The sequence below is a fragment of the Mus pahari genome, chromosome 17 (assembly GCF_900095145.1).
Source record: "Mus pahari chromosome 17, PAHARI_EIJ_v1.1, whole genome shotgun sequence".
Lineage (NCBI taxonomy): Eukaryota > Metazoa > Chordata > Mammalia > Rodentia > Muridae > Mus > Mus pahari.
In genome coordinates, this window is record NC_034606.1 from 48,590,124 (window position 1) to 48,613,876 (window position 23,753).

Here is a 23,753-nt window from a genome sequence, read left to right on the forward strand (position 1 = left end):
TTGCTGAGAGGAAGGGAGGGAGGGATGGAGAGAAGAGAGAGAGAGAGAGAGAGAGAGAGAGAGAGAGAGAGAGAGAGAGAGATTCCAGACTCATCGGGCAATCAGGAGAATTGTTACATTGTTACATTTCCCCTGCAGCTTGGACAAAGCCTGGCCCTGGTGCATGCTGGCCAGGTGCTCTGCCACAGAGCTGCAGTCCCAGACTTCAGTATTCTCAGAGAGGAGTAACCCGGCAAACATACCTCTGGGCCTCTCTTCCCTGAAGAGGAATTAGGGGTCCAGGAGGCCTACGGGAATCTGTCCAAAGTTACACAGAACCCAGGGGTTCTGAGGGGCCTGGAGTGTCCCCCAGAGAAATATATGTTAAATAAAACACAGGTCTCCGGTCATGGCAAGAAGGAAAGAGAACCCGGGTGGGTGGGTGCCTTCCCCACACACAGCTGAATGACCTTATGTGTCCTCCTGCAGTCCTCAGCGGCACTGTGGGTGAGGGCAATAGATTAGCTGGGGAGCAGCTCGGTGCTGGGGGCCAGGATGATAGCCAATTAAGTGCCCTTTGTCCAACATTTAAGCTGGGGGCTGAGGATGGCTCGGTCGGTCCTGTGCTTGCTTAGCATCCGTGAAATTCTGGGGTCTTTTCCCAGTACTGCATGAAACTGGACATGGTACAGTGTGTCTGGAATCCCAGCATGCAAGAGGTGGAGACGAAAGAATCAGAAGTTCAAGGCCAGCCTCGAAACCCAGGGTGCTTTGTCAAAAACAAAACAGAAGTTTGCCTTGGCTGTCTAAGCCGAGGACTGTTCCTTGTCCCCTGGCAATCACTTCTGTAAGTTCCATCGCCCTCTTCAAAGGTTTGCTTCCAGAGCTTTCTTCTGTGAGGTCATTTACAGATAACTATGAATGGCTCCGTGGCCCATGAAATGTGAATATTGGTATCCACGGTAGGCCATCCACAACCTCCGGTAACTACAGTTCCAGGGGACCCTATGCCCTCTCCTGGCCTGCAAGGGCATTGCATGTGCAAGGTGCACATACATGCAGGCAAAACACAAGACATCAAACAGCAATCTAACTGTGTCTGTACTCGGAGGCAGCACTGAGGTTGGTGGTGACAAATGCAGGCCAGACTGAAGGGTCGGGCCTATGGGGTTACTTCCAGGCCATCACTTTCCAGGTTACAGGACAACACCCAGGGACACAAAGGTCTCTTCCGTTCTCTCTCCTCCCTGTCTTCCTTCCTTTTCTACAGTTTCTCTGTCACTGCTGGGAAGCGAGCCCCACCCACCCTACCCCCAAGCAAACTGTTTTGGACAAATGCAGGTTCCTGAGATTGGGGTCCTGGCTTGGGCAAAACAAAACAAAACAAAACAAAAAAACTTTAAGACAACTGTCTCTATGCTCCACCAGTTTGAGCCATTAATGAGAATTCTCGTTTTTCTTTGAATTGGTCTTGGGTTCCACAGGTGTGGAAACAGACTGAACGGAGATGGATATATCTGTGGTAGAAAGGCCACGCCCCTCCTATGGCCTCCCTCCTCCTGAGAGCCCTCCTCCTTTGAGAGATAAGTTTGTGCATGTAGGTGTATCTGTCTGTGCCTCTGTGTGTGTGTGTGTGTGTGTGTGTGTGTGTGTGTGTGTGTGTGTGTGTGTGTGTCTGTCTGTGTGTCTGTGTGTGTGTGTGTGTGTGTGTGTGTGTGTGTGTGTGTGTGTGTGTGTGTGTGAATGGGCAGGTGTGTGGAGGCCAGAATCAGAGGTGTGTGTCTTCCTCAACCACTCCCTACATTTTGGGGGACTGAGTGTCTCGCTGAACCTGAAGTTCACGGATTTGGCTAGACTGCCTGGGCAGTGACCCCAGGGATCCTCCTGCCACTGTCAAGAGTCAGGCCAAGCCCCATCATCCCAGACTTTTGTGTTTTGTTTTGTTTTGTTTTTTGTTGTTGTGGTTGTGGTTTGCTTGTCGATTTTTGTTTGATGAGACAGCCCCAGCTGTTCTGGAACTCGCTCTGTAGACCAGGCTGGCTTCAAACTCAGGGATCTAGCTGCCTCTGCCTCCGGAATGCAGGGATTAAGGGTGCGTGCCACCACCACACAGCTCATACCAGGCTTTCTTTTGGATGGAGGCTGAGAATTGAAACTCACAGCCCACTCAGTTTCCCCAGGGGCCGCTGGGTACCTGCAGGGTACCTGCAGGAGTCACATGGCACTCACACACCCCCAAAACTCAGAATGCGCATGTGCAACTTTGGTAGTGGTCATCTCTCCCGAGAGAGCGTGAACTTGCCTATTTGGAGTGGAGTATGGGATGGGGCTTTGGTTTAAATGAGCTGATTTCTAATGGTAGTGGGAGAGTTACACTGGATGCCAAGGGAGCAAATCCACACAGAGCTGAGCCTTGCTAACATAACACACCTTTCAGGTTCTAACAGGGGCAAGCCCTAGAACTCTTGCCTGGACAAGGATCCCCAGCAATGTGGCTACATTATCTCCACTCAACAGCGTGTAGGGAAATTGAGTCCCGGGGACAGGAAAGGTGAGTTGAGGTTAGGATGGTAAGGAGGTCAGAGTAAAGTCTGTCCTGGGCCCGTCAAGGTGTAAGTACTGTGGAGTCCAAGCGAGTTCTAAGGAAGCTGGAGCTGGGTGCCTGGCCCTCTGTCAGGGCAGGTTCTCTCAGGCCTCTGGTGTCAGCAGCCATCTGGTACTGGGGATGCTCTGAGTTCAGCGTGTCAGGGCAGTGGATCAAGGAGAAGGCCAGGTGTCCAGTTTCTGGGCTGAAGTTCCATCCAGCTGTGGCCCCTGCCTTGGGGTAGGTTGGGGTGGGTCTGCTCTGGGGTGGAGTTGAAGGTAGAGAGGTGGAGGCTAGAGTCTGGGGAGAGAAGGAAGAGGAGGAGGGGACAGATGCAAATTAGGGCCTGGCCTGCTTTCCCAGGGAAATGGCTTTGCATGCTGAGTCACCCCTGGCCTGAGCCTCAGGGTAGCAAGGTTCTGGACACAGTTTTACAAGGCCCCCCAGCAGGCACACACACACTCACAGACACATGCAGACACACACGTTTGCACATACTTCTAGTCTGCACCACGCCAAGACATGTTGGCCATAAGAATGCCCGAGTCTCTCTTACCTGTCTGCATCTTTGATGGTATCTATTACTATTTTATGTTTTGAGCCTCAGGTAGCTCAGGATGTCCTCTAACTTGCTATGTAGACCAGGCTGGCCTTAAACTCTTTGATCCTCCTGCTTCCACCTCCTGAGTTGGGGGGGGGGGGAGGTATAGCCTGTGCCGTAACGCCTGCTTCTTTCCTGTCCTTCATGTAGGCATTTTAGAGTTTCTGTATGAAGATTTTACAAGGTTAACTTGACCTGAAGCCTTCTTTTTCTCTTCCTTCCTTCCTTTCTTTTTTCCCTTTCCTTTTTTGTTGTTACTGTAAAAGAAAAAATACACTCAAAAAAAAAAATGTTCAATTTTTTTCCCCCATAGGGTCTCACTTTGTAGGCTTCTTGGAACTCACCATATAGACCAAGCTGGCTGGACCATACTCACAGTAATCCCCCTGCCTCTGCCTTTGGAGTGCTGAGATGAAAGGCATGTACCACCATGATTGTTCAGTGAAATCCGTTCGGCTTGGTGTATGGAGCTAGTGACTTCGGCATATTGACCTATGTCTGTTTACTCTGATATGCCACGATAAATATGATGGTACATAGACACACATGCCTGCTGACCTGTAGAAGGAGGCTTAGCAGGAGAGAGGGGGAACCCCCCCCCCGGGACTGTCCTAAGCCTTGTCCTTGCCCCGGTGTAGGACATCTGTGGCTTCCCCGTCCTGCCTTCCCTGTGAGCCCTACTTTCTCCTCCCTGCCTGTCAGGAAGCTGGCAGCACAATGACATGGTCAATGAGGTCAGGCTGCCCCTGTGAGATGGTGGCATTGCTGGCCACGGCCCAGGGTTGGGAATGGCGCCTATGAAGTACAGGCTCAGCCTGGGAAAGGACCTATCATGGCCCATCGAGGCTCTGAGTGGCTTCGAGCTAAGCTAGCTAAAGACAAGCTGGCATCTCTGTGTTGTAGATCCTTGGGCTCTCTCTTTTCTTTGTAACTGCTGCCAAGCACTCCCTGGGACAATCTCGGCAAGAGTTTTGAGGTACCTGTATGAGCACATGGGTGATGCCGGGTGACCTGGCCCGACCCCTTCCACAGGTCCTGGCCTAGTGGTGCAGGGGGTTTGCTCCTACTTTATAGTCTTGCAGCTCTGTCTGACAGGCACACTGAGCAGGTGGAGCCCCTGTCCCTCCCGCTGTAGCCCACAGCTTCTGCCTCCAGGCAAAGGTGTTGCCCCGGCAGGTGCTGAGGCTGTGGCTGTGTTTACGCTTCTTATCCTTGAGGCCCGGCTCCTGTGAGATTTGAGCTTTCGTCAGGAACAGATGTCCACCTCTTCTCCCCTTCCTCTCAGGAAGGGGAGACAGCCACCTCTTTGTTGAGACAGAAACCCTGGACGTGTATTCTTTTTCCACTTCTGGAAGGAAGAACAATGCTACCCTTATATGGCTTCTCAAAGCCTGGAGCTCACCACGCCCTCTTGCCTGCTGTGGTGGCTGATGATGTCACCTTGCGTGCACTCAGGGCTGGCATTTGAGGTGCATTGCTGACAGTCACCTGTCTCTAGTCAGTCCTGAGACACCTGGAGGGACCCAGTTATGTTCTAGTCTCCCAAGTGCCTAGGCTTCCAGCCATCTTTTTCTTTAGTACAGGGAGTGACCAGTGAATGGAGACCAGTGTTTAGTCTCGTGTCCTCAAGAGAATGGCTTTGTGCGCTGTGCCTGCGGTCACTCTACTTTACGATGGACATTAGTCTGCCTCGGAGAAGGAACAGGAAGTCCTAGGTCACCATGCATTCTTGGCTCAGTATGAACTTTTCTAAGACCCAGTGTTCTTTTTGAACAGAAAATCACTTCCAGGGTGGTTCTTGTGCATCCCTGTGCGTTGCTGGGGATGAAGCCAGGGTCTTGTGCATACTAGGCAAGTGAGCTGTCCCTAGCTGGATTGTTGGGAGGTGAAATAAAGGAATCTTTACAAGCACTTGGGACACAGTGCAGGGTAGGGAAGCAGGCCCAAGCCAGCAAGACCTTTGTACTGTCTCAGGATTGGGCACCAGAAATGTTTTGGATTTAAGATGTCATCTGCTTAGATAGAGTGAGCTCTATTAAGGACTGGGGGCTGGAAGATGACTTGACATCCTCAGCACCGAAACAGAAAGCCAAGCCTGGCTGTGCTTGCCCGCAACCTGAGAGAGCAGGAGCAGCAGAGACGGGAGGGTCCCTGAGGTGTGCTGTCCAGCACACAGGACTCCAGGCCCGAGTGACGCCAACGTTGACCTCGGGCCTTTTCATGCATACTTGTACACACACACACACACACACACACACACACACACACACACACGACATAGCAGGGGGATGAGGCCAGAGGCTACTCATGAAATTCAGTTACCCTTACCACTCTTACGCACTTTCACATATGGGCTGAGGGTAATTTATAGGATATATATGGAATATTAAGTAATTCTGTGCATAGGATAAAGTTCCCATACTCTGAGCCATCACATATGTGGTATGATGTTGGGGCTCAAGGTTTTGAATTTTGGATTCTTAGGGCTGCTCAATGCCTTTTTTCTTTTCTTTTCTTTTTTCTTTTCTTTTCCTTCCCTTCCCTTCCCTTCCCTTCCCTTCCCTTCCCTTTCCTCTCTTTTCTTTTCTTCTTTCTTTCTTTCTTTCTTTCTTTCTTTCTTTCTTTCTTTCTTTCTCTTTCTTTCTCTCTCTCTCTCTCTCTCTCTCTCTCTCTCTCTCTCTCTCTCTCTCTTTCTTTCTTTCTTTCTTTCTTTCTTTCTTTCTTTCTTTCTTTCTTTCTTTCTTTCTTTCTTTCTTTCTTTCTTTCTTTCTTTCTTTCTTTCTTTCTTTCTTTCTTTCTTTAGAAAAGGTCTGCTTCCTCAAGCCCTGGCTAGACTAGAAAGCACTGGCCTGGCCTTGAACTCAAAACAATCCTCCTGCCTTAGCCTCCTGAAGGCAGAGATTACAAGTGTTTGAATTGGGCTGTTACAAGCCCAGATCCACACCATCATTGCCTTGATGCCATGGACCTAAGGTAGCTGGGCACCATGTGGGGTGAACCACAGTAAGTCAGAGTCCCACCCAGCCTGCCTCAACTGGGACGGAGCCGTTACAGATGTGGGAGTCACCACTGGGAGTTCAGGAAGCCTCTGACCACAGGAGCTGGAAGCTCTGGATGGGAAGGTCGGGGGTGGGTTACTGGCTCCCTCTGATGCCCTGTTTACTGTTCTGGGCTGGATGCTGCAGCTCCAGCCCTCACTTCTACATTCATGATAGTCAGGAGGGGAGCTGCCCTGGCTTGAATTAATTCATCCTTCCTTCCTTTCCTTCCTTCCTTCCATTTTAAAGGTTTATTTATTTAGTTATATGAGTGCTCTCTTTGGATCCAGAACAGGGCATCAGATCCCATTACAGATGGTTGTGAGCCACCATGTGGTTGCTGGGAATTGAACTCAGGACCTTTGGAAGAGCAGTCAGTGCTCTTAACCACCGAGCCACCTCTCCAGCCCTCTCCTGTGTCTTCACTGTCACTGTCTTGTAAGGAGGTCTAGCTAATTATAAGTTTATAACTTGTTGGTTTTAGCCAGGCAGCAAGCTGCTGCTAGTTGCTTATTCCCAAGTGATCTGCAGACAGTTCCAGCTGCAAGGATCAGAAATACCTGCTGACCAGCCAGTGGGTTTAAGCCTCTAAACGGACCTTGGTCTTTTTTTTTTTAGGAAAGGTACACTGTAATTTCAACAGAAGGCATGCGGGAAGAGTTTGACACACAGACTAGTTCCCATTTAGGTAACTCTCCCTCTCTGCCAGTCTCAGTTGAGGTGGATTCATTCACATAGCTGGCGGAGCTCGTTTCTTTGTCAGCAGCTTTAGATCCAAAGTGCCCTTGGCAATGGTCTATGTTTCCTGCTGTACAGAAATGACTGCACCTCATACGTCTCCACCCCGTCTATCGTATACTCTTGCTTCCTGCAGATGTCCTATATCGAAATATAGTGGTCCAGGGGACTCTTTACCTCCTTATGTGCTCTACTTAGCCATGGCAACATTGTTCCTCTAAACATCAAAGAGATAACGGTGCTTCTGAACCATTGCATGCTGGGCCTTCTCCAGGTTTCCTGCCTCCTGGATTTGTTTGATGGTTGGCTGCTTGACTCCTTCCAGTTGAGCAACTATTAAGTTTTTCAACAGATTCTCCACTAGAGGTACCATGTTTCTTAGTCATATATTGTGACTCATTTATAGGACACGTGACAATGATAATCTTTGTCACAATGAATTCTCCTACTGATATTGTACAAAAGGTCTCTGAGGTGATCACATATATTTCTTTGGATAGCAAATACAAGATAAGGGCTGGAGAGATGGCTCAGTGGTTAAGGGCGCTGACTACTCTTCCAGGGGTCCTGAGTTCAATTCCCAGCAATCACATGGTGGCTCACAACCATCTGTAATGGGATCCGATGCCTCTTCTGGTGTGTCTGAAGATAGCTACAGTGTACTCATATACTTACTTAAAATAAATAAGTAAATCCATTTTTAAAAGATTTATTTTCTATATGTATTTATGCTGCTGTGTTAGTGGCAGACAGTTCTACCTGGGACAGCATGGTCTTTGTAGGTTCAGGCAGGGGTCTTTGTGCTCCTGTGAGCTTGGCCTCTGCTCCCTTTCTTTCAATCCTGTGTCCAAATTCTTGGAGACCTCACTGGCCAGACTTGGTCACATGACCAGCATCGCAAGGGATGCTGGGCAAGAGAATGTGTGGGAGGGTCTTGATGGACCTCAGTGAGAGCTGGTGCAGAGGTGTTGTCCTAGCAGGAGTTGAGGGATGGTTAGAGATCAAAATGAGGCCTCTGACAGGAGCTTGAGGGAGAGGGGGCTGCAAAGCACCATGGGGGGTACCTTGGTTTGGAAGATGCATATGTGGCTACAAGCATGTTTACTGGAAAGACTGACCAGCACGGGATCATAGAGGACTCTCGTCTTATTTTGCCCATTTGCCATAATTACTCCATCCAGATCAATAGCAGACATTAAAGAAGGTGAGGAATAGCAACACGTCCCTTTAATCCCAGCACCAGGTGGCAGAAGCAGACAGATCTCAAGTTCAAGGCTAGGCTGGTCTACAGAGAAAGTTCCAGGACATCCAGGCCTACATAAATAAACCTAGTCTCAAAGGTGGGGCTGGGGGAGTGTCAAGGGCCTGGGAAGAGGTTCACCGGGGACACGGTGCTCGGTGCTCGCTTTGCAAACCTGGTGACCTCAGTGTGATTCCTAGAACCGGTGTGAAGGCGGAAGGAGAGGACAGACTCTGCAGAGTTCTCTTCTGACCTCCCCATGGCCAGTGCGGCATGTGTCCCCTTCCATCATCCACACACACACTGAGACTAAAGAAATACTAAGTAAAGGAGGAATGAGGCTGCAGGTGTGGCCCAGTGGCACACACGGCCCTGTCTTGCATGAGGTTTGGGTTCCGCCCCCAGGGATGAAACCCTTGAGTTGTGCTCCTCATAAAGTCAGGGCAGAGGAGTCGCTCTCCTTGGGAGTGGGCAGGGACAGAGCTGGGGCCCTGAGTTGGATGACGGCCCAAGCAGCTCAGAGGAAATGGCCACAGAGGCAAGAAGGTTATTCTTAGATATGGGGCAGCAGAGTCTGACATATCTCCCCCCACCCCGCCCCCAATTACAGGGGTCAGGGTTCGTGTTTCCGTCATAGACAGTCAAAGAGAAAAAAGTGACTGTCACTTTTTCTACCTCATGGGAGTCTTCAGGCATGAAGACCTGAAGAGACGAAGAACTTTTGTATGTACGCATGTTTTATGTGTGGGTGTGCATGCATGTGTGTGTATGTACACGTGTGTGCACACATGTGGAGGGCAGAGGTCAACATAGGGTGCTGTTCCCCCAGGAGCCACCCACCTTGGGTCCCCTCCCGCCGAAGATTCGTAATTGTGTGTTGTACGCATATGTGTGTGAGAGAGTGTGGGTGCCCTTGGAGGGCGAAAGAGGGCTCTGAGCCCCTGCACCTGGAGTTTATAAGGGGTTGCGAGCTGCCGATGTGGATTCTGGGAATAGAACTCTGTTCCTCTGCACCAGCGGTACGCACTCTCTCTACCTGATTAGCCTGTCCCTCCAGCCCTGACTTGGGTTTCTGAGACAGGATCTGGAACCTGGGGCTCACTGATGAAGTTGGGCTGGCTGGACAGCAAGCCCCATGGACTCTGTTTTCAGCTCCACAGTCCTGGGGTTCCAGGCACGTAGTGCTGCACACAGCCCCTCCAGAGTCCTGCCTTGCCTTCTGGAGATCTTAAGTCAGTGCTTGCATGGTAAGGGCGAGCACTTGATGGTCTGGGCTTTTCTCCCAGCCCTTGGAGAAACTTGGTTTGATGCTCAGGTTTACTATTGGGCAGTGGTGTGCGGAGCTATGGCTGGGCAAACAGCGTTAGCACGCTCTGGACAGACTGGGGTGGGGCCAGTGGGAAGTCTATTCAGAACCTTTGAACTTCCTGATCTTCAAGGGATCAGGACAGAGGACCAGAAGCTAGTTGAAGCTTGGTGGCCTGCTTTGGGAAAGATAGCCCAGCTTATGTGAGCAGCCTGGGTGGAAGCATCTCTGGTTTTTGTGACTCATTCTGGGACAAAGGAGGGTCAGGAACACTCATATACCAAGGCCTTGTAGTCCCCAGGGGGCTTCCTGTACCCCACATACCAAGTCCCTACTATGGTCTGTTGTTCTCAGCCCCAGTAGCCACTGGTGCATAGTTCTAGTCACACTCTGCCTTATTTTATCCCACAGAACACATGTCGGAGGCGAGACTTATGGCCAGAGACGTCATCAAGACTGTTCCACACGACCAGGTCCCCCAACCTCCAGTGGCCTCTGAGGCTCCCAGCATGAAGGAGCCTGTGACTGGGGAAAACCTTAGTCCTGTGACAGACGTAGACCTCATGGAGTGCGTGGAAGGCAGGTAGGGCCCGACTGGACTCTCCACTGGACAAGGGTTGGAACAGCACCTTCTATATAGAGGAGTGGGGGAAGGGGTGGGAGAGAACAGGGCAGGGAGCTCCTGGAGGTCCCTCCCCCCATTCCCACAGGGCTCTAGTGTGTTTCCTAGGTCCAGCACAATGCAGCCTGAACCTGGGCCATCTGGTTTCACTAGCAGAGGGCTCATCTGTTGATGCCTCTGTCTAGAAGGCCAGGTCCCTCCCTGCTCAGGCTCATCCTTCACTTCCCAGCAGAAAGAGAGCAGCCAGAGTGGCCAGGGCGAGTCCTTCTGCACATAGGCAGGTCAGCAAGGCTCTTCACGTGTACCCTCAGCTCCAGGGCTCTCTGCCACTCTGGCTGTGGAATTAGTGTCTCCTCGCTTTCTGCTCCATTCCTGAGTGAAGCCAGGGACAGTGATTTCCTGGGGGGTCTCCCAGGAAATAGGCAGGACCAAAACCTCTCAGCTCGGTTGCCAGGCAACCTTCCAGGTTCCTTGAACCCTTGTGACCATCGGAATCAGGGAGAGACCTAGGACACTGGGTGTGTGGAGCAGGTGGCCCTCGAGATGCCCTCGAGTAGGGACTTTCCAGTGAGCTGCTGCGTCGCTGGTGTGGAATGTGCGGGCAAACCCCAGGAAGGGCTTAGCCAGGCTGGTTTCAGTGTGTGTGTGTGTGTGTGTGTGTGTGTGTGTATTCACCACACAAGTGTGTCTCCTGTTTCAATGGAGACTTTTTATTGTTTTAAAAGATTTATGTGCATGAGTGTTTGCCTGCACATACATCTGTGCACTACATACATCCCTGGTGCCTGTAGTACTCAGAGGAGGACGCTGTAGCCCCTGGAACTGAAATTACAGGTGGCTGTAAACAATCATGCCTTCTGCCTGAGCAACAAGTACGATTAACTGCTGAGCCACCTCTCCAGCCTGAGATTTTCTTTAAATTGAAGGCACGTGCTACCACGCCTGGCTCACTTGGGAATTTGGTTTACTGTTCTCCATCTGGAGAAGGTGCAGGCACCAGTGTTTTGTGTCTGGGAACCAGGGACAGGTCTCAGAGTGGGATAGACTGAGACCCTATAGGAAGCCAACTGAAGGGGCTCCAAGCACCACCACCACCCCCCACCGCCACTTGCTCCTCAAAGCCCAACAGGTCAGCCCCTCCCCAAGATTCTCTAAAGGAAAGTCCCTGGAGTAAGCTGAAGTAAGCTGTCCTGACTTCCAGGCATGTTCACAAGACACCCGTAGTACTTCTGTGTCGGACTTCCACAAGAGGCAGACATGGGGTATAGGCTGGGATAGGTCTCACTTGGCCCCTCTGCCTAGTGTCTCAGTAGCCTATGGCTTATCCTACAGGGACACATTTGAATTGGCTTTTACTCACAAGTGTACCCATGGATAAGAGGGACACTAAGGAGGTTTGCTGCTAACCTCCCACCCCCTCCTCCCCCCAGTATCCCACTGCCTTCCTCTTGCTGGGTCCTGAATCCCATAGAAACTAGGCTGGGTGTGTGGTATGCCCTCCCCAGCATAACCACACCAAACTGCCATATGCCTTCCTGCAGAAACCAGGTGGCCTTGAGGCTGGCGCGCATCGGTGATGAGATGGACCTGTGTCTGCGGAGCCCCCGTCTGGTCCAGCTGCCTGGGATTGCTTTGCACAGGTAACCAGTTGCCCAGGGGGAACCAGACAGGGCTGGGCCCCAAGGGAGCCCTGCAAACCTTGGAAGAAGAGTGTGGGAGTTCTCAGGCAAGCTTGAAACCCCTTGCCTTCCAGCCCCCACATGGGTGCCCCCCAATCCTCCCTCTGGCCTTAGCAGTAGATCAAGCACCACTCAGGGCCTTTCTGTTGCCCCTCAAGCTGATGAGTCCGGAGAGATCCCAACTCACAAGGCTGTGTGGGTCTGAGTGAGGCTCAGGGGCCTTCAGAGTGGGAGATGCCCCTTGAGGGTGACTCTGGGCAGAGAACCAGAGGCGCACAGGGACTCTCTGTGGGTCATGCTGTAAGGGGTCACACTTGTACACTTCCAGTGCCTACAGCTATAGTAACCACCTTGCTCATCTCGTGTCTTACAGACTTGCTGTCACCTACAGCCAGACGGGTGTCAGGGGTATTTTCAGAAGCTTGATTCGAAGCCTCGCCAACCTCAGGGAAAACATCTGGTCCTGGAGAGTCTCGACTCCTGGTGCCTGGGTAAGAACCTTGAAGCCTCTAGTCCATGTGTTATCCTTCCCATGGGGCAGCCAGCAGCTCCTTAGCTATGCTGTCTAGTTAGCCACAGTCTCCACCCCTCTCTATAGTCTCTTCCCCACCTCTTTGCACTTCCGCCCCATCCCAGCAACCTGCTTGATTGGCTGGTGAACTGAGGGAGGTTCAAGTCCACACAGTGCCAACTGGCCCCTCCTGCAGGGAGCCTTCCTCTAAAAGAGAGGATGCTTTTCTCAGTCATGGTCTCTGGGTCGCCTCCGTGCTCACCCCTGCGCCCCCCCCCCCACTGGCTGAATGCCCAAGTTCACACTATATTCCAGACCCCCCAGTTGTGCATAGGTGCTTGTTCTGAGTCCCCAAGAGCTGGCTCCTCACCCCAGGCGGTCCCTGGGCCTCATTCTTTTTTCCCTCTTGGTCCCGCAGGCATCACCTGACCAGGACCCTGGGCAGCTGTTTCCGATGGTGCTAATGGTCCTCTTGCTGCTGGGTGGGGCCTGGTATTTGCAGCTTCAGTGAGGTGCAGCTGGGGCAGGGCTGGTCCCTGCCCCCCAACCCCTAGAGGTGCCGGCACCCTAGCCATGGTGTTTTCTGACTGTCCCTTTTTTTATATTTAACTCAGGATAGTGCTGAGGTTTCATACAGGTTTTCTGGGTTTTTGTAAGGCAGATGAATTCACTATGCCTCAGGAGCACTACTGGCTAAATGCCCCTGAGGCCTGCCTGGCTCTTCTCTCTTGACCCCTGCTCCTTTCCTCTCTGCAGGCTGGTCCTGTGGCCATCAGTGGGGGGGAGTGCTGGCCACACCCCTGTCTGTGAAGCCTTGAGGCACAGAATCTACTGGACTAGATTCCTTTGGGGTGGAGAGTTCAATAAAGTGTTGTTTGCAGGAGAGTTCAATAAAATGTTTCCAGCCAGTCTCCCCTTGGGTCCTCTGCCGTACTGTTTCAATATTGGATGTAGATGGTGGAGGGAATTTAAAGTGGCCTCTGCCCCCAGTCCCATTCACCATGCCTGCACCCAAGGGCCATAAGAATGCCCCCCAAAGCTCCCCCTCTTCCCAAGTTTCTCTGTGTAGCCCTGGCTGTCCTGGAACTCACTCTGCAGACCAGGCTGGCCTTGAGTGCAGAGATCTGCCTACCTCTGCTCTGTCGTGCCTAGCTCCACTGTCCCTTTCTGCCTGTCACCTGATAGGACAGTCTGTCCACCTTCTGTGTGGGTAGGTGCAGCTCTCCCGAAGAGCTGTGGTGTTGGACTGTGCTACACAAGGAACACGGGGGGGGGGGGAGCTGGACCTCCCCCAGCGGGCCCATTGTCTTTCTAGACCACCTGAGACCTCTACCTGGAACTTCAGTTTTTCTGTCTGCCCATTCCCATCAGACAGCAAAACAGTGTCCCTCCCCGTGTGACTATCAGTGGCTGTGACCACTTTCTCTTGTCTCCCAGATGCCCTCATTGTGTCCTTGAATTGTCCCAAACTTCCCAGTTCTGGGTAAGGTGCTTGTTCTGAGTCTCGTTCCTCCCCTGCCCCCCACTGTCTTATGCTCCCCTTTGCCACCTCGGCCTTACCTGGCAGCCCCAGTGCCCTTCCCAGGAAGATGGAACCATGAAGGAAATGCTGTCCTGAGGAGCCAGTTTTGGAGCTGGGGCAACCTGGCATCAAGACCAAGGGTTAGGAGAGCAGCTGGTGAGACTCAGCCTGAAGGACTGTGACCGGAGGTGACTGATCCACATTGGCTCTCAGAGCTGGCTCATTCCTTGGGACAGGAGCTAACTCTACTGTGGCTCTGATCCTCCAGGAGGGAGGGGAGATGGTGGCAGCAGGCATGAGCTCTGCTCTAGGGACAGGAGGAAAGGACCTTTCTGGCCTGGGCAAAGCAGATGTCACTTAGTGCTAATGGTCTGCCCTTTCCCCACCATCAGCCCTGTGGGCTTCAGTGAGCCTCCTACCCACCTGGCCACAGGTTCTAGGCCCTCTCTTCAGCAGCTGTGACCCTCAGGTTGGAGCCTCACTTTAGGCAGTGGGAAACAGGGGGCACACCTAGAGCACCTGGGGCACTCCCTCTCAGGGTGCAGGTCAGCCCAGTAGGCGGCACTTCCCATCCTCACACAGCTAACCCTGGGCCCCACACGGTCTTCGTGAAGCTGCTCAGAGAACAAAGGCCTCCTGCTTTGGGTCCTACTCTTCCAGGGCACAGAACTAAACTCCAGAGGTCAAGCCAGGTCACCGCCCATTGCTGTTTCACAAGGCTCGCAGTCGTCAGTGAGACCAGCCCCAGTTAACAGCAGTACTAGGATCATCCAGTGCTCAGGAGTGGGTTGGAGACTTGTCACGTTTGTCACAGCAGTGCCAGTCTCTGATCTTCACACACCTGCCTGCCTGCAGTGGTCCCAGGGGCCACGTCAGGTGGCTGACTCGGGCCCACTGAGATGGAGGCTCTGGGACAGTAGGGCAACTTCCGTCAGGTGACAAGGCTGTGAGAGTGTCTGGGTCCTGTCACATGACCACACTGGATGGGACCTGTGTGCTATCATGGGATACTCTGGTTTAGGTCTGTAGGCCGGTTGACCTCATGCTGGGTTCAGGAGAAGTGATCCGGAGCTTCTGAGAGGGTGGCACCTGCCCCCCCCCCCCCCCCGCAGACACACACACACACACACCCCCCCCCAGACAGACAGGCAAAGAGGCAAAGGTGCTTCAGACCCAGGACCCAGTCCCCTGCGAGCAAACACTGACAGCTTTCCAGAATCCCCCTCATTTACCAGCAGGCTGCACTGCCTGCTTGGTGCCAAACTCAAGAGAAAGCCATTCTCCAGCTTCAGCTAGAAGAGGTGTGCTCACTACTTGCACAACTACTCTTCCAGGGTTGAAATCCACTGGGCATCTGGAGGTCACAAGGTCTCCAAGTATACTGGCCAGGACCAAGGACAGTTGTAAAGAATGGGGCACTTGGACAGTAGGACAGGTCCTGTCAGGCTGACAGCCCTGCTGACAAGTCTATCACATTAGGCTCAGGCCTCCCCAGCTAAAAAACAAGTTCATGAGCCTCATCCCCAAGACTCCTCACACACACAGAGAGAAACCCAGCTGGCAGCGTAGAACGGTTCGTGTTTATTATGTGTTTTCCCAGGAGCGTCGCCCCCTTCCTGCTGTGGAGCAGACTGCTCTGAGGAAAGCCATAAACACAGTATGAGACACACTGTTCCATGGATGACCTGCTGCTGGTGGTGTCTCTGTGTGAAAGAACAGGGGCTGGCCTAGGAAGGGCAGGGTTCCCACTCCACACCTTACACGGCTCTCCTAGTTTCTTATACAAAGGACCACTCACTCTAGGGCAGACACAGGCACTTAATGTGTGCTTCTTAGGTCTGTGTGGCACACGGGACTCAACCTCCCACCTGCCAAGTGAGTGAAGAACAAGGCCACCACACAGATTTAAGGCCAAAGAAGCCACGGCCTCGGCCCTTGGTGGGCAGCACGTCATAGGCAGCTGAGAAGATCCTCTGGCACCAGGCCAGGCTTGAAGCCAAGCAGTGCGTCCACAACACCCACGGGATGAGTCTAAGACTGCCCAGGCTAGCCCTTCTGGGTTCACCGAGGGGTATGGTTGGGTGCAGAGGCAGGCCATCTGCACAGGCGCTCTTTCCCCAGCAGCCCAATGTCCTGACAGTGGAGGATAGGCACTCAAAGACTGCTCTGAGGGAGCCTGAGCCACAGCTGAGACTGCAGTGTCCATGGTCCTCAAGTCTGAGGACAAGAGGCAGGCACAGAGGCTCACCCTGGGGCCGTTCCACCCAAGGCCCTCAGTGGTCAGGGTCCATGATGTTCCGCATCACATCCACATGGCTGTAGGACTTCCACGCCTGCCTGTTGCAGCATTTGAGGATACTCCCCAGCTGCTGCCCAGGGCCCACCTCGTAGGTGCTGGGGAACTCCATGCCTTTCTTCCGCTCGTAGATAGAGTGCATTGTCTGTTCCCATTTCACCGGCGACACCACCTGCTGCCCTAGCAGCTTTCGGATGTACTGTGGATGCGTGTACTTCTGCCCACTGACGTTGGAATGGACGGCAACCAGCGGCTTCTTGATGGTGATCGAGCCTAGAACTTTCATCAGGGGATCCACGGCTGGCTCCATGAGGCAGGTATGGAAGCCCCCACTTACAGGCAGCATCTTGGTGCGCCGGAAGTGATACTTAGCAGAATTCCTCCGGAGAAACTGAAGGGCCTGGAGGGGAAAACAGAAGGCATCTCACAGAAGCTAAGGTTTCAGCTGTTCCTGGCATCCTCATAGATGCACAGCTGTATGTGTGTGTGTGTGTGTGTGTGTGTGTGCATGTGTGTGTTTTATTTTTGAGACAGGCTCCCACCATGTAGTCCTGGCCGGCTTGGAACTTACTATGTAGACTAGACTAGCCTTGAACTCAGAGAGATCCTCCTGCCTCTGCCTCCCAGGTACTGGGATTAAAGAAGTGCATCACCACACCCCACACCTGATTATATATTTCTGTTTTTGAGACAAGGTTGTTGGTAAGTAAGGCTGGCCTTGAGCTCACTATGTAGCCAAAGCTGGCCTAGAATGCCACATCCTTCTGCCTTCACCTCCCAAGTGCTCGGTTGACAAGGCTTCAGTGGCAAATGCTTAAGGCATTTGTGAGTTCAGGATCAGCACTGGCTGTACAAACAGACTCAGATCTCTGGCTCGTTTCTCTGCCTCAGCTTCCACTTGTGTGATGGGACAAAGATGCCTTCTATATGGTGGATGAGCAGTGCAGGAGTTAGACATGGTAACTGGCTCTTACATGGCTTCAGGACACTTTTTTGGCACCTCAGGTAACACTAAGTACCCAGCTCCCACTTCCACAGGGCTCCTGCCCCTCCACTCAGGCCGAGGGCTTGTCCTGCCTGTCACTGTGTTCCTGGCCTGGAGCGGCCTTGTTCCACTGTTGCGCCTCTAACGACAGGAACATTAATGGGTCTGTTTCTCTAGTGCTAGTACACGGAATGCCTTGGCAAGTGACACCTGAAGAAGAGCGGCAAGCAATTGAATGCAAAATCAGACACTTAAGAAGCCAGGCAAAAAAGCCAGGCAAAGCCACAGAAGACATCTCTTCTCCAAGCAAATACCCAGACTGCAGACTCTTAAGAAGCCAGAGCACAGTGTGGACAGGCCTAGACACGTTGTGACCTGGTCCTCTGACCTGACCCATGAGAAATGTCGGCTGGTTCAGAAATGTCATGTCTGCAGGGGAACAGGAAATATCCTGGCTTCTGCTTCCTCCTGCAGCCCTCACTCTGCCACACATGCCCCCCATCCTCAGCCATGTTCTTCAGACGATACTCAGCAAGGCACCCACTCTTGCACAAGGGATGACTCTCTGCGTCACAATGGACTGGAGTCTGTGAGGGTGGTCCCATCAACACTAACCTCCAGGTGTCCGGAGATGACCCTGCAGTCAGGAAAGAGGTAGTTGGAGACCTGGCACACTGGGTTCTCTATACCCAAAGACTTGCAGTGTTCCTGGGCTTCCAAGCAGGCAAAGGAGAAGTTGGACTGACGCTGGCCAAGGACAGACAGCATCCCACTGGGAACGGCTTCAGATGCTTCTTGCATAGCTTCAGCGCGGACCTTCACCGCATAAAGACCTATCCAGATAGAGGTATGTTTGGAAATCTAACCGTGAAGTGGAAGGTGAGCTGTCATTCAGGGAAACAGGGACAGTGGTGCTGACTGGGCCCAGGGCCACAGTTTTCATTATTTTTATATGTGTGCTGAGTGGCCACATCCAGCATAGAAGAGCACTTACTGCATAGGATCGGCCTGAGTTCAAATCCTTAGCACCCACATAAAAAGTCAAGTATGGCTATGTAAGCCTGTAACCGAGCAAGTGGGAGTTGGGCCAGCCTAGCTCCAGGTTCAAGGAGAGACCCTGTCTCAGCCCAATGAGTGGTAAGACACACATTGTTCTTCTCTAGCACCTGTTAGTGCACGCGCATACATAGTACACACACATGCACACAGCCACAGAGAGAAGGGGAGAGGCAGGGAGGAACAAAGGTGAAAAGCAGGCCGGGCTGTGGTGGCTCGCACTTTTAGTCCCAGCACTCAGGAGGCAGAGGCAGCAAAGCTGGCTCGGCATTTAAGAGTGCTTCTGTTCCTGTAGAGGACTAGGGTTCTGTTCCCATCACCCACATTGAGACAGCTCATAAGTGCCTGAACTCCAGTTTAAGGGAATCCAGTGCCCTAGGCACTGCACACACACACACAGACACTCAGCACCGCACTCTGCAAACTGCACACACAGTACTGCGAAGCTGGCGATTGGCAGGACATGGACACACTGCTGTCCCTTCCAGGATAGCAATACTTTTAAAGAAGCAGCACTGGGGCTGGAGATGTAGCTCTGTGGCAGAGTGCTGGCTGTGCATGCTTGGGGCCACAGGTTCAATGCCCAGCACCACTCCCTCAACAACAGCTCTCCCATTTCTTCCAACCCCAGCAGGCTCTAATCTGCCCTTTGTGCCACCTGGATTCCTGTCCTGTGCACACTTCATGTTACAGTTTGACTGTACAGTGGCTCTCCTGTTTTCATTCCCAGAAGCAGGACCCTGGGCTGACTTCTGCACACTCAACCTTCACCTCCCATGGAGTATGAAGTGCTGTTCCTGTGGGCTGTTGTTCACTTCCCTGGTGACCAGTGTCGTTACACATGGGCTTATCATCCATTTGGGTCTCATCTCCCTAGAAATGTGCGTGCAAGTCCCTTCCCTGTACTGAACTATAAAGCAGATTTTAAGTCAATGAATCATTCAGTTGAGGACTTGTGTAATATTCTCTCTCTCTCTCTCTCTCTCTCTCTCTCTCTCTCTCTCTCTCTCTGTATTGGGCAGGGGGGTGAGTCCTATCTATCTCTGCCTCTCCCTCCCCTTCTCTCCCCTACCCCCAGACTGAATGTTACCTACTCTAGACTTGAACTCAAATGCCCTCCGTCTGCCCTTTTTGAGACAGGGTCTCACTCTGTAGTCCTGGTGGGTCTGGGACTTGCTATGTAGACCAGGCTTGCCTTGAGCTCACTTAGATCCATCTGCCTTTGCTCACTCTCCAAGTGCTGGGATTAAGGGCATGAGCTCCAAGCTCAGCACAAGTTATCTTTTGCCACAGCCTCCTGGGTAGCCAGGGCTACAAGTACATGATACTTTGCCCAGTTCCAGCTAAAAAAAAAAAAAAACAAAAAAAAAACTTAGGATATGGGGCTGCTAGCCCATCAGTTTGGAGTACTAACTCTTCTTGCGGAGGATACAAGCTCAGTTCCCTGTACTCAAGCTGGGAGCTGAAAATAGGCTTTGCAAACACTAGGCAATAATCAAAGTATTCATTTACTCTTTTTTTTTTCATAACATGTACTGAACATCTTCCAGGTGTGACAGGCACAGATGCACAGATGTGAATGGCTTAAAAATGCAAAGGGAGACTGGGAGAGGTGGTGCACGCCTTTAATCCCAACACTTGGGAGGCAGAGGCAGGCGGATTTTTTTAGTTCGAGGCTAGCCTGGTCTACAGAGTGAGTTCCAGGACAGCCAAGGCTACACAGAGAAACCCTGTCTCGAAAAAACAAACAAAACAAACAAAACAAACAAAAAAAAAAAGCAAAGGGAGGGCCAGCAAGAGGGCTCAGTGGGTAGAGGTGCTTGTGGCTAAACCTGACAACCCGAGTTCAATCCTAGAAATCCACATGTTAGAAGGAATAGACTAACTCTAAACATTGTCCTTTGACATCTTCACATACACTGAGGCCTGTGCATGCATACACACACATACACACACACACACACACTTTATGTAATTAAAAAAACAATGCAGAGGACAGTGAAGGGTGGCAGCCAGGAAAACAGACCTCCTGAAATTACACACAGAAAGCTCAAATCCTTGAAACTCAAAAGGGATTGGTGGGATCCAGTCCTTGAGTTCCAGCATCATATGCATCCCAGGGCTCCCTTCCTGACAACCCTGGTGTGGATCCAGCACCACTGTCCACAGAGTCCCCTGTCCCCACTGAGCCCAGCGAGAACACACCCTCAACAAGTCACACTTCTTGTGTACCTTCAGAAAACTCCATGGCTCCAGCAAATACCAGGGCAGCAAACTCTCCCACACTGAAGCCAGCCGCAGCAACACAGTTGTCGATGACCTGCGGAGACAGAGCACAACATGAGGCCCAAACTCTCCCACACTGAAGCCAGGTACAGACACAGTTGTCGATGACCTGCAGAGACAGCACATCATGAGGCCAAATCCCCCGAAGAGCTCAGTCCCAGGATGTGCCTCCCTCCCCTGGAACTGACAGGGCAACTAAGTGTCACCAAGAGCCAATTCTATTGCCTGGTACTCCCCTTTATTGATGAGGGATTTCCTTAGCAAGGCAGCTAAAGTCAATCCCAGTCACACCATGAGCCAGAGCGCTGGTTCCTCTTGCCTCTGCCCGGAGTGGCTTCTCGGGCACATAGGATACAGAAATTACGTGCACATTGCCTATGGCCACTCATGGTTGTAATCAATACCGAGGAGGCTGAAGCTAAAGAGTTTTGAATTCAGTGTCAACACAGCTACATTACAGTTCACCCTTCCCATGCTCCCAAACAAAAGTACAGGCATTAAAAATATGATTTTCTGGGGGCTGGAGAGATGGCTCAGCAGTTACAAGCACTGGCTGCTCATCCAGAGAACCCTAGTTCAATTCCCAGCATCCTTGTGGCAGCTCACAGCTGTTTCTATTCCAGGGGATCCAACACCCTCAGAGACATGAATGTAGACAAAACACCAATACACATAGAGTAAAATCAAACTTAAAAAAAATATATGATTTTCCAGGCCACAGAGAAGCGGATTTAGTTCCCCAGACCTATTTCACATTACTGCTAACATAAGTAGGTAATGCTAGTATCTATAAAAACTCAGCAAGGGCTTGGCCCAGAGAAGCACCAAGTAAATGTGCCACAGGACCATGTTCATTCCTGTCACCTGAGCCTCCCGTCACTCCTAACACTGCCTCAGAAGGCGGCTGTGGAGGTAGAACAGAGGGTCTCGGCCACCAGTTAACATGTATTGTCCTGAGACTATAACACATCAGAAGCAAGTGAAGTCACATGCTAGTATCTGCCATACCATCTTCTGTCTTTTCAGATAGGGTCTCACTGTGTAGCCATGAATGGCCTGGAACTTGGAGAGATCTGCCTGTTTCTGCCTCCTGAGTATTGAGATTATAGGTGTTCATCTTTAAGCCTGGCACATGCTCATGGAGGCCGGAAGAGGGCACAGGATCCCTTGGATTTCAAATTACCGGCATTTTATGTGCCAGGGTCTTGGGGACTGAAACTGGCTTCTACATGAGCAGTAAACACTTTTTTTTTTTTTTTTTTTTTTTTTGGTTTTTCGAGACAGGGTTTCTCTGTGTAGCCCTGGCTGTCCTGGAACTCACTCTGTAGACCAGGCTGGCCTCGAACTCAGAAATCCACCTGCCTCTGCCTCCCGCAGTAAACACTCTTAATGGCTGAGCCATCTCTGAGCCTCTAACATCAATTTCTTAGTAACTTTCATTTAAGGAAGTCATCTTTTAAAAATATTTTAAAAGGGCTGAATAGATAGATGGCTCAGGAGTTCAGAGCTGTTCTTCCAGAATACCCAGGTTTGATTCCCAGCACCCACAAGACAGTAACAAATTGCCTCTAACTCAAAAATCCAAAAGGTCCAGTATCCCCTTCTGGCCCCTAGGGGCACCAGACATGCATGTCACACACAGACATACTTGCAAAATAACCATACATAAATCTTTAGCATTTAATAACTATTCTAGCAACTCAAACTCATATAAATCACAGCCCCTTACCCTACTGTGTATTTCTTTCTCTGACACACATCTTCAAAAATAAATTTTTATTTTTCTTAATTTTTTTTATGTGCATTGTTTTACTTACATGTATGTCAGGGTGAGGGTGCCAGATCCCCTGTAACTGGAGTTATAGACAGTTGTGAGCTGCCGTGTGAATGCTGAGAATTGAATCAGGACCTCTGGAAGAACAGTCAGTGCTCTTAATCACTGAGCCATCTCTCCAGCCTCTCAAAAAATTAAAAAAAAAAAAAAAAAAGATTTATGTGGGGGCTGGTGAGATGTTTCAGCAGGTAAGAGCACTGACTGTTCTTCTGAAGGTCCTGAGTTCAAATCCCAGCAACCACATGGTGGCTCACAACCACCAGTAATGAGATCTGACACCCTCTTCTGGTGTGTCTGAAGACAGCAACAGTGTACTTATTTATGATAATAAATAAATCCTTGGGCCAGAGCAAGCAGATGTCCTAAATTCAATTCCCAACAACCATATGAAGGCTCACAACCATCTGTACAATCTGTACAGCTACAGTGTACTCATATACATAAAACAAATAAATAAATAAATCTTAAAAAAAAAAAAAAGATTTATGTGTGTGGCCAGGTGTAGTGGCACATGCCTTTGGTCTCAGCACTTGGGAGGCAGAGGCAAGAGGATCTCTGTGAGTTTGAGGTCAGCCTGATGTACAAAGCGAGTTCCAAGATATACAGGGCTGTTACACAGAAAAACCTTGTCTAGAAAAAAACAAAATAAAACAATTTATGTGTTTGAATGTTTTGCCTGTTTATATGTTATGTGCACATGGTGCACATACCTGATACCCCCAGAGGCCATAAAATGGCATCAGATCCCATGGAACTGGAGTTATGGATGGTTGTGAACCACTACATGGGTGCTAGGAACCGAACTCAGGTCCCCTAGCCCAACACACTTCATCTTTAATGTGCTATGTTAACTCGGTGCATTAAGTGTGAACTGTCTGTGTCGTCTAAGACGCAAACTCCCCTGGAGCAGGGATCCTCATTTTGTGCAGTGCGTCTAAGAATACTATCAACGAGAACCAGATTGGGGACCAATAAGAACCAGACTGAGGAGCCCTGAGACCCAGAAGGCGGGGGTTCGGCGCTCGCTCCTCGGCTCACCGCCGGCTGCAGATGATGTAGCTTCTCCACGGCGGCCAGCGAAGCCACAAAGACGGCGGGCTGACAATGCACTGTGCGGTCCAGGTCCTCCTGGGGCCCCCGCAGGCACAGCTCCAGCAGATCGTAGCCGAGCACCCGGTGCGCGGCCTCGTAGAGCTGCCGCACACGCGGGAGGTGGAGCAGGCCGCCGCCCATGCCGACCGCCTGGCAGCCCTGGCCGGGGAAGAGCAACACGGAGCACTGCGACGGCGGCCGCCGCGCCACCGCCTCTTGGGCTCCCTCCTCGGCCACGCTGGAGTCCCGCAGCAGCTCCGCCACGTCCACGGCGTCCACCGGCGGCTCCCGGAGGCTCGAGGCGGCGCGGCGGCCCCAGGAGCCCCAGGCCCACCGGGCCCGAGCTACCCGAGCGCCCATAGCGACGCGCAGAGCCGGTGGTCG

General features: G+C 51.6%; 2 protein-coding genes and 1 pseudogene across 3 annotated transcripts in view; 1 reads left to right on the forward strand and 2 right to left on the reverse strand.

The window, feature by feature from the left end:
- Bik (BCL2 interacting killer) overlaps positions 1-13,209 on the forward strand; it is a 17,413-nt gene extending 4,204 nt beyond the window's left edge. The window contains exons 2-5 of one of the 2 annotated variants that reach the window (XM_021217345.1): positions 9,898-10,069; positions 11,650-11,748; positions 12,161-12,278; positions 12,717-13,209. In XM_021217345.1, coding sequence (XP_021073004.1) covers positions 9,903-10,069; positions 11,650-11,748; positions 12,161-12,278; positions 12,717-12,809 — 477 coding nt within the window. In that variant the 5' untranslated portion in view covers positions 9,898-9,902 and the 3' untranslated portion in view covers positions 12,810-13,209. The remainder of the gene's footprint in view (positions 1-9,897; positions 10,070-11,649; positions 11,749-12,160; positions 12,279-12,716) is intronic. The other variant, XM_021217346.1, reaches the window with a different exon arrangement.
- LOC110334535 lies at positions 6,933-8,915 on the reverse strand (annotated as a pseudogene).
- A 2,175-nt stretch (positions 13,210-15,384) lies between the features above and the next one.
- Mcat (malonyl-CoA-acyl carrier protein transacylase) lies at positions 15,385-23,753 on the reverse strand. Its single transcript, XM_021217082.2, has 4 exons — positions 23,316-23,753; positions 20,390-20,477; positions 17,717-17,934; positions 15,385-16,516 (listed from the first exon to the last, which is right to left on the reverse strand). Exons 1-4 carry the CDS (start codon positions 23,727-23,729, stop codon positions 16,094-16,096), a joined length of 1,143 nt encoding a protein of 380 aa, XP_021072741.1. The 5' UTR covers positions 23,730-23,753; the 3' UTR covers positions 15,385-16,093.

Bases quoted from the DNA above. Each gene is read 5' to 3' on its own strand.
- Mcat (XM_021217082.2), bottom strand. From the start codon at position 23,729: ATGGGCGCTCGGGTAGCTCGGGCCCGGTGGGCCTGGGGCTCCTGGGGC. The intron at 20,478-23,315 runs GTGAGCCGAGGA...CTGTCTCCGCAG, and splicing joins TACATCATCTGCAGCCGGCG to GTCATCGACAACTGTGTTGC. The intron at 17,935-20,389 runs GTACACAAGAAG...CTATCTGGATAG, and splicing joins AGCCATGGAGTTTTCTGAAG to GTCTTTATGCGGTGAAGGTC.